Raw genomic sequence first — 10,780 nt, 5'->3', positions numbered from 1 at the left:
CGCAACACACCGAGGGTCGCGGTCCCGTTGCCGGGCCCCGGCCAGTACGGGGGCGACACTGAGGGGTGCGATCCATTGCCGGACACAAAAAAAGACAAAAAGGAAAAAAAAAAGTTTCAAACCATACTCTGGTGGTGTAATAAGCTTTCCTACTAAGAACAAAGGAAGACAAAATATTCAGAAATTCTAGTCACTTAGTTAATAATGAACACAAGATAACAAAAATGGAAACTAATTGAAAGAAACAGACTCATTTAAGTTTCTTTAAATCCTGACCAATCTCCCAAATCAAAATCAAATGGAATAAATTCATTCTAAATACTAATAAATGTTCTATGGCTAGAAATATAATAAGGTGAATTTTAGCTCTCTTTCCACATTATCTTTGGTGGCTTCACAGAAGTGAATATGTGGTCAAAAACATGTATATATCTACATGCATGTATGCGATTGCATATGTGTATACATACACATATGCACACACGTATGCACATTAATGAAAATAAAATAAATATGAATTCTGAGTTTCCAAAGGAAATCCCAATTAAAACTGTTTTTACTTTTCATTGCCAAAGAAATGAAGATCACGATTAAACAAATATATGAAACGACTAGTTACATAAACTGTAAAATATTAAAACACAAGAAACAGGCAAAGTATATTTTAAGTGCTATTTGAAATATATTCATAATACTGTGACAGTCTATTGAATTTTGAAAATTGGCATGTATGAGAACATAACATGAATACTTCAAAATAACAAAAAAGAGGAAATAAAATGAAGTGATAATTATCTCTTTATTTCTACTGCAAATTGTCACTTAAAGGTTACTAAACCAGCTCTGGTTATGTTTTAGGTAAAACAAATTTTGCAATAATTTCCCCAAAGTTTCAATGTGTCCCCAACAGAAACTGCATCATTACTTAAGAAATTATCAAAAATTAGCTACACGTTATTTCAGTTTCTTCCACAGTTCTTGCTTAAATCTGAAAGAGAAGGAGTTTGTGGACAAAACACATGCACATACGTATACACCAACTTTTCTAGGTCTAGGTCCCTTGTTTGCTCAGATGCAAATAAACCCATAGGCTCAATCAAAGCAGACAACTCTAACCCTGTCTATCTGTGCTTAATGCCTTTGGAGGCCCTCTTCCAGATGAGCTGGCCTGCACATGAGCCAACCTCACACTGGGTACCTGAAGTCAGGTTTCAGACTATGCCTCCACATTACGATGCTTCCCTCTGTGCCAAGACCACTCAACTCCAGGTCCCAGCCACAGTGTTTCTATTAGCCCTCTCCCAGATGCTTAAACAGATACCAGGTGAACAGTCACAGGAGCTCAACTGCCAGTGCTCCTCTTTCCTTCACTTGTCTAACCAATCAAAAGTTTCATCAGGGGCCAGCTGGTTAGCTCAGGTGGTTAGAGCATGGTGTTTTAACACCAAGGTCAAGGGTTCAGATCCCTGTACTGGCCAGCCCCCAGAAAAAAAAAAAAAAGGTTTTATCAGGATACACGACGGTGGCAAGACAGGTCTATGACCTCATCTCCCACCACTCTCCCCTCTCCTCCAGCCCCACCAGTCCTGTTCCTTCCTCAGGGCCTTTGCACTTACTGTTTCCACCTCTTGGAGCACTTTCTCCAACCTCCTCAGGGTTGGGTCACATCACATATGCTTCACTTTATTTAGGTTTTTGCTCAAATCTCATTTCCTCAGAGATGCTGTCCCTGTATTCTAAAACAGCTACACCCTTCCTCCTGCCCTCAACTCTATCATATCACCCTTCCTATTTTTCTTCATAGCACTTATCTGAAATTATGTTGTGTATTACTTTCCTAGGGTTGCCATAACAAATTACCACAAACTGGGTGGCTTAAAACAACAGAAATTGATTCTCGCATAGTTCTGGTGGCTAGAAGTCCACAGTCAAGGTGACAGCAAGGCCATGCTTTCTCTGAAAGCTCTAGGGAAAATCCTTCCTTGCTCTTCCACCTTCTGGTTGCTCCTGATGTTCCTTAGTTTGAGGCTGCATCACTTCAATCTCTGTCTCAGTCTTCACAGGGCCTTCTCTGTGTTTCTGTGTCCTCTCTGCTTCTCATCAAAATACCAGTCACTGGATTTAGATCCACCCTAAATCCAGGATGATTTCAACTAGAGACCCTTACCTAATTACATCTGCAAAGACCATATTCCCAAATAACATTACATTCTGAAGTTCCATACAGACAAGAGTTTGGGGAAGACACTATTCAACCCAGCACACTTTGTTTACTTGTTTTCCTGTTTGTTGTCTATCTCCATGTTGTAACCCCATGAAACAGACAGTCTCCCTTGTTCATCACTACATGTCTCCAGCTCAGAGTGTGCCTGGCACAGAGGAGGCACACAAGGAACATTCATTAGTGAATGAATGGAGATAAAAAGATAAATAAGACAAAGCTCCTCCACTGGCCTTACAATGTAGAAAAAGACAAGACACTATGAGTGCCAGATTGAAACTTGACCCAGTTTGTGTGTTTTTCATTCCATTCCACAATGTACACTATATTTAGTACCTGTATAATGAGGAGTTGAAAATAGGCTACTTATATGAGGCCAGCATATCCTCATCAGCATAAAATATTTCCTTCCTAAGTGGGTACCATTTGCAGTATAGCATAAATTTCAGCAAATAGTACACACACCCTCTAGTGGCCATGGGAATAGTTGCCTTGCTTTGTGTGCTTTTACTCAAGGGCACTTGAAATATTTCTGCACTAATGTCAACTCACACCTAGAAAATGTAAGGATGTAATGTAGAAAACGTATTCACAGTGCTATAAAACTATGAACTGACAGAAATGGTGTCTATTTGCTCAAAATTCAAAGTAGAATTTTACTTATAAACAATATGATAGTATCAGGTGCCAGGCATTCTAGGTTTTTCTAGAAAATTCCAAAATGCTCAGGTTTTTTGTCACCTGGTAATTTAACTAATTCCCTTCTTCCCCTATAAAAGATTGCCAAGCCTTTTCCCATTTCACTTAAATTTAAACAATTTGGTTTACCAAACTGCTAAGAATAAATAAATGGATGTGTCTCAAATAAAGTGCTCTCAAATGGATAAATTATAGAATTCAAAAAAAAATTTTTGAAAAACATTTTGGCTGCAGATACAAGATAAGAGTTCTAAATAATACTACTGTTGGCAATTGGTGGGTAGATTATAAGGTAGAAATCAAATGATTCTGTCAAGTTCTTTAAAAACAAAATTTTTAAAAAAAACATTATAGATGTAGAAGCTACCAATACCTAAGACAAATGATGCCTGAAAAATACTGAAATTACAAGAGCCACAGAACTAGTGACTTAGAAAATTACATTATCATTACTCAATCCTATTCCCTCTAATTAACTTAATGTCCACCAGAATAAAAATAACACTGGGCTCTGTTTGGCTGTGTTGTCCGCAGTAATAAGGTACATTTTCCTGTGCATATCTTAAATAGGCAGAAAGAACACTCAAGGAAGAGGGATTCTACAGTTGGAGTAACTGAAGGAAGTAGAATTTCTTAACATAGTTTGCCACGAGATGACTTAGAGCTCAATCTCCCTTTGTAGGATCCTCTGCCAAGTTCACGTCAATTTTTAGCTACATTTATTACTATAAGGTAAGTATCATTTTGGTGCTTATCCGGGAAGAAAATTCTAGACACTACTCTGCCTCAATATTGTGATTATCACACATAGAATACTCCCAGTTTTGCAGAATAAATGTTAATGACCCAATTAATAACAGGAAATGGCAAAACTGCTGCTTTAACAAGAAGAGCCACGGACCTGTCCTTTACTGTTATTCTCAAAAGTGTTTGTAAAAATAAAGGAAAATAGTTACAGCCAAATTCAGAAGCCACCACCTTTAAAAATTTTCTATCATGAGGGCCAGCCCGTGGCTCACTTGGGAGACTGTGGTGCTGACAACAAGTCAGGGGTTAAGATCCCCTTACCGGTCATCTTTTAAAAAAAATAAAATAAAATTTTTCTATCATGAAAGAAAAAGGTTCAAAAACGATATAAAACAGTTAAATATTCAAAATTTTAATCTCTATATAGATATTGAAACTTCAATTCAGAAACCTTAAAACATTTCTCTGAGAAAGGAACATGGTACACAAGAAGGAATTTGAGAGCCAGGAGACCTGGGCTATTGGCTATCTATTCCCCACTTAGGTAAAATCACACCCTCTCTGTACCTTAGCCTCTGAAACCTTAAAACATTTCTCTGAGAAAGGAACATGGTACACAAGAAGGAATTTGAGAGCCAGAAGACCTGGGCTATTGGCTATCTATTCCCCACTTAGGTAAAATCACACCCTCTCTGTACCTTAGCCTCTTTAATCTGCTCAAAGGATCTACGATTCTCATCTACCTCACATGGCTATTGGGAAAAATAGAAGTAAAAGCACTTGAAAACTGAAGGGAATTTACCAATGCCTAGTTTACTCATTATTTCACTGCTAATAATGACCAAAGTATTTCAAAATTTACAGAGTTGAGTACTTATTTTCACCCTTTAATGTCTGTCTGTGATGTTTAAGTAAATTAAAGGCAAAACTGTTTTCCTGGAAATTGCCTCTGGACTCAGAGTCACATTTCACAAACATACAGCTATGGTTAATGATCAGCAATCTGATTTGGTTGGGTTTGAATTATCTAAATCAAATAAAATACTTTCTGTTGGTTAGAAACTTCTACTCTTCTAGGTAAACTGATAATCAAACCATCTGAAATAGGCTTTTGAAAGGATTTAACTGTAGGACTTATAAAATTCAAACTAAGATGCGGATGCTCCCTGACTTAAGATAACATTATGTCCTGATAAACCCATTGTGAGTTGAAAATATCAGAAGTCGAAAATGCATTTAATCTACCTAACCTACCGACCATCATTGCTTAGCCTAGCCTTCCTTAAACATGCTCAGAATACTTAACGTTAGCCTACAGTTGGTCAAAATCATCTAACACAAAGCCTATTTTACAAAAAGTGTTGAATATGTCATGTAATTTATTGCATACTGTACTGAAAGTGAAAAACAGAATGATTGTATTGGTACTCAAAGTATGGTTCTACTGAATGCATATGACTTTTGCAGCATCATAAAGTCAAAAAATCAAGTCTGTATAATTAGAGCATTCCTTTTTATAACTATAGAATAAGCATAGATGAACAGAGTTCAGTAAACATATGATAAAAGTTTATGTCAATAAAGAAAATTGTTTATCTCAGGTATCATCACTTCTCAAGTAATAAATGTTAACTGTCTAATTATATAATGGTCCAAGCTGCTCACAAATATCCAGATTAGAGACAAGCTTACAATCAATCAATACGTTTTTTTTATATGAGGGGATAATTATCAAATGCACACCTATAAAATGTCACAAACATATCTGCAGACAAACGTAAGTCAAGCAAAAAACAATCACTCGTCAGCTCAGCTGGACAGACTGTGGTGTTGGTAACACCAAGATCCAGGGTTCGATCCCTTTACTGGCCAACTGCCAAAAAAAAAACCAACTCTGCCATTATGACAAACCTCAGAAGTGCCACAAAAACATTAATAATTATCTCAACCTAATTTTGGTACACTTAAATACTCAACATTGAAATCCATATTTATAAAATGTATAAATTAGGAGACAAGGCTCTAAAACAAGTATCTTTCATAGTAAAATTTCTTTAAATTTACAAACTCCTTAACACATTTTAAATACATGGCTTTGTTTTTTGGGGAAAAGAAATAATTCAAGTAAAAAGCTGAGTATCAGGAACAGCTCTATTGATGACATTCTAATACTGGCTTTAATCCTCCACATATAACATTCCAGAATTCTCTAGTCAAGACACTGTTTAATTTTCATATTCTCTGTATTGCTACCACTATAAGCAAATGATAAACTCCCAACTATTAAATTGTGGCCTTCTGAGTGCCACATGAAAAAAGATATGTTTGTACTAACATATGTGATACATCATCTTAAGGCCTTAATTGGGGAAACTGAATCATTTAGAGCAGTGGTTCTTAACTGGGGCAATTTTGTCCCCTAAGGGGGACAATGTCTGGAGATATTTTTGGTTGTCAAGAACTGGAAGAGGGGATGCTGTTGGCATCTAGTGGGTGGAGGACAACGTAAACACCCTGCAAAGCACAGGATGATCCCCCACAACACAGAATTATCTGACCCCAAATGTCAACTGTGCCAAGGTTAAGAAAGTCTAATTTTGTAAAATATCCAAAAGTATATTGTACTCTATATTGGGACTTCCAAAAATTCTTTTAACTACCCTGTTCATTCAGCTGTCAAAACCATGATGGTGGTTTCATTTCTGGATCTAGAATTTTGTCTGTGTTATCTTACAGTGTGTGTGTATGTCACAAGATAAATGGTTTGGCAAATGCTATGCTGGTCTTTACTCCCTAGTTCTTTCACAATTAATCAAGTATTATCTCTTGCTCAACTAGACAATTTCATCTCAGTGAGAAGCCCAGCAAAAGATGATATTAACCTGATAAAAGCTAGTCACAGCTTTTGGGAGGAAGCCATTTTAAAGGCTGACAGAAGCAATCTAGGGTCCCATCTTGGTGGCACTCTTTCAGTTCCTGTTTTTATTTATTTATTTATTTTATTTATTATTTTTTTAAGGTGACCGGTAAGGGGATCTTAACCCTTGATTTGGTGTTGTCAGCACCACGCTCAGCCAGTGAGCGAACCGACCATCCCTATATAGGATCCGAACCCGTGGCCTTGGTGTTATCAGCACTGCACTCTCCCGAGTGAACCACGGGCTAGCCCTTGGTTCCTGTTTTTAAAGACAGTCTAACATTGTCATATATCACTCTAAGTGGGTTGCCAAAAACCAACTGTGAGTAATGTCAGACTCAGTGATGTAAGTCTGGTATGAACTCCATGTCAATACTTGGAGCATCCAGTGCTATAACACTAAAGGTCAAGGGTTTGGATCTGCATACCAGCCAGCCGCAAAAAAAATACTTAGAGCACGACCTTTAAAAATACTGCTAAAAAGCAGATTCAAATAATGCTAAGGCTAAAGATAAGAAATGGGCCTTTGGGGCTGGCCAGTTAGCTCAGTTGGTTAGAGGCGGTATTGATAACACCAAGGTCAAGGATCCTCATACTGGCCAGCTGCCACACCCCGAAAAGGAACCATCCTCATTGCTCAGTCATAAATATGCACTTGTCTTTCTCTTACAGATGCAACTACAGAGAATGCTAGAAACATCAAGGCAATAAATAAAAAAGGATTAGAAAGATCTCTGATACAGATGTTCGAGGGCATTAACTCAAAAATACTTTTTTTTTTTCCTTTTTGTCTTTTTTCGTGACCGGCAACAGATCGCAACCCTCAGTGTCGCGCCCGTACCGGGCCGGGACCGGCAACAGGATCGCAACCCTCAGTGTCACACCTGCACCTCGCTCAGCCAGTGAGTGGGAACCGGTCTGTATGTGGGATCCAAACCCTCGGCGGGAGCGCCTCCGCACTCCCAAGCGGCGCACTGTAGCAGTGCGCCACCGGGCCAGACCTCCCAAAAATACTTTTATTACCAAAAACTTATAAGCTTTCTTCTATCCCTTTCCAACCTCTAAACTTTACTGAAGCCAAAAAATGTCAGCAGGGATGATCTAAGCCAACTCCTTTATTTTAGAGATGAGCAATCTGAGTGAAACTCAGAAACGANGCACCTCGCTCAGCCAGTGAGTGGGAACCGGTCTGTATGTGGGATCCAAACCCTCGGCGGGAGCGCCTCCGCACTCCCAAGCGGCGCACTGTAGCAGTGCGCCACCGGGCCGGCCCTCCCAAAAATACTTTTATTACCAAAAACTTATAAGCTTTCTTCTATCCCTTTCCAACCTCTAAACTTTACTGAAGCCAAAAAATGTCAGCAGGGATGATCTAAGCCAACTCCTTTATTTTAGAGATGAGCAATCTGAGTGAAACTCAGAAACGAGAGACTTGCTGATGTCTAAAACCCAGGCCTTGGGCCAGTGCATGGCTCACTTGGGAGAGTGTGGTGCTGATAACACCAAGGTTACAGGTGTGGATCCCTATACAGGGATGGCCGGTTAGCTCACTTGCAAAAGCATGGTGCTGACAACACCAAATCAAGAGTTAAGATCCCCTTACCAGTCAATAAATTAAAAAAAAAATAAACCCAGGCCTCTAATAAATCTTAGTTGAGTCCTTCTTTATCACATGACCTCTGCTAAGAAATAAAGCAGAAAAACTGGCTCAGAACTCTCTGGATACAAATCTGATAGAGCTAAAAATTATAATGAAGCTGTTTCTGAGTCCTCTTATTAAGCTAAATGATCTCGATCTTTTCCACACTTTATTTGGAAGGGTCAACACACGCTACATGATATTTGTTGATGTTCCATAGCTCCTCTCCTATCTCTCTTTCCTTTTTAGGAGTGAATGAGTAAACATTTAAGAAAAAAAAGGGGACAGCAATCAAAACTGAGCACAGTATTCCACAAAAGTTCCAATGATGCATCACAGAATGATGAACTTTTGGTGCTTGCAGGTCATTTTTTATCATCTTCATTACAAAACAAACAAAAGTTTTTGAAATGAATTCCAGCAGGTATTATGTACATTTTAAATTCTCTTAATAGTGCTAAATATACAGGATTTTTTCTATAATGACATTTTTACTGATAACACGTTTTCATTTATTGAGACTGCATTCTAGGCATTTTCTTTTTTCTTTTCTTTTTTTTTGGTGGCTGGCTGGTATGGGGATGCGAACCCTTGACCTTGGTATTATAACGCCATGCTCTAATAAACCGAGCCAAACAGCCAGTTCTATGTCTTGTCTGGTTTATTCCTGTTGCACAGACAAGAAAGAGGTTAAGTAACTTGCCCATGACTACACGGCTGATAAGTGATGGTGCTGAGCTATGACTCATGTCTGCCGGACTCCTGATTCACCATTTTGCTGTATCACCTCCAGGGAACCTGCCTGTCATCTACTGCAGATCTATGTGAGAACTCACCATAACATTTTTGCACTTAAAGAGTTAAAAGAAACCTCAAGAAAAGCCTTGCCCAGGCCCCTGGTGCCCACCAGCAGGTGAGTACCCTGCCCCAAATCACAGACCCAGTTAGTGCTGCCAAAGGAATCAGGCAGCCCAGGTGGCCTGCCTCCTAGTGCAGCTCTTGCCTACCAGCCTGCCCATGCAAAACAGGAGACAAGCCTAAGAGGTGCACTGAAGTCTATACATTATCCTCATAAGATTAGGAAATATTTACTCTGATGCATGTCTAAGAATTATAAGCAGAATAACTAGATATTAACACTACTGCTTGGGGAATCTGCTAATAGTTAACACTATAAATAGGATTTCTAATATGATTTTAAAAGCTATAAATGATGTTCTGGTGAAAAAATGCATATCCAATCTGTACAAAATATACATAGTGCAAAAAGTAAAACTCAACAAGTCAAAATTCTAAATCATCAGTAAGTGAGGTCTAGATTTATAGGGTTCTGATTGCTATCAGGTACTTATGGTCTTGATTTTGTTTTACCTAAGTATCTATTTTACTTGCACCCAGGTATGATTTTATACTTGCTCCAATGAATTTTTTGTGGAATTATTTTTATAATTTTTTGAGGTTATTTTAATAATCTCAATACTGGCCTCTCAATAATAAGCTGTCCTGAATATGCATTAAAGATCCTACAAGGGCTGGTTGGTTAGCTCAGTTGGTTACAGCATGGTGTTATAACACCAAGGTCAAAGGTTCAGATCCTATACTAGCCAGTCACCAAAAAAAAAACAAACAATAATTTATCAGGGGTTGAAGCTGCAACGGGGAAGGAGGAGAGAAGACATGTTAAGAAAGTTACAAAACTTTCTATAAATAAGACCTTGAAATAGTTATGCACTTAATAAAATAGAAAGGAACATATTTCCAGTTTTAAAAAAAGCTAAAGTGGAACAGATAAGAAAAACTAGGTATCTCATGGTATAATGCTGTAAGTACCAAATAATATTCTTAGAAATTTGCAGCTGCATATAAATTCTAAGTTAATTCTCAAGCACTCTAAATTAACTGAGACAAACTTAAAGTTTCTTGAAAATTCCCAAACAAAAAATAGACAAGATTTTGTAAGTATCCTACTCTCCTAAAATTCACTTGGCCAAACCATCCTTACAATCAGTACCTCAAAAAGCATTTAACTGGGACTTATCTATAATTGATCTTTTAAATTGTTGTAATTCAGGAGGTATGTTAAGAAAAGTACTCTTTTAATACAAACAATTCAATACAACCCAGTGAAAGGCCTTGGGAATGGAGGAGATATGAAAGACAGGTACCTCGTAGTTTGAGAGAAAATCTAGTAATTCTGATTGAGATGGGATGTAGAGAAGTGGTTTCATCACCCGGCGGACAAACTTCTCAATGTAAACAGCACTCATGGGGCCTTTGTATTCGATTGGTCCAAAACTAGTACCAAAAAAATAAAAATAAAAAAATAAAAATAATACACCATGCAGTAAACCTGTAATATATAACTAAAATCATCAACACCAAAAAATGAAAATGTCTGGGTTCATGACCTGATTGGGTCATAATAAGTAGCCTGCTTTGTTCAGGAAGTGACTGATAAGCTTTTTAGGTGAAGGGAGGTCCAAGCAGCCGTTTCCCTTCTGTGAGCTTAATTCAACTACAAACTGAATTTCCAAAGAACATTCATCCTGACAGTCTC

The 10,780-nt window shown here is 38.0% G+C and overlaps 1 protein-coding gene across 1 annotated transcript in view; it reads right to left on the bottom strand.

Annotated features, from left to right (window-relative positions):
• Positions 1 to 10,514, bottom strand: part of LOC103609348 (thioredoxin domain-containing protein 11) — a 50,982-nt gene extending 40,468 nt beyond the window's left edge. The window contains exon 1 of the mRNA XM_008593676.1: positions 10,389 to 10,514. Coding sequence (XP_008591898.1) covers positions 10,389 to 10,490 — 102 coding nt within the window. The 5' untranslated portion in view covers positions 10,491 to 10,514. The remainder of the gene's footprint in view (positions 1 to 10,388) is intronic.
• Between the last annotated feature and the right edge of the window lie 266 nt (positions 10,515 to 10,780).

The sequence above is a fragment of the Galeopterus variegatus genome, unplaced genomic scaffold (assembly GCF_000696425.1).
Source record: "Galeopterus variegatus unplaced genomic scaffold, G_variegatus-3.0.2 Scaffold161, whole genome shotgun sequence".
NCBI classification, from domain to species: Eukaryota; Metazoa; Chordata; class Mammalia; order Dermoptera; family Cynocephalidae; genus Galeopterus; species Galeopterus variegatus.
The sequence above is the reverse complement of the archived record's forward strand: the minus strand, read 5'-3'. Positions and strand labels throughout refer to the sequence as shown.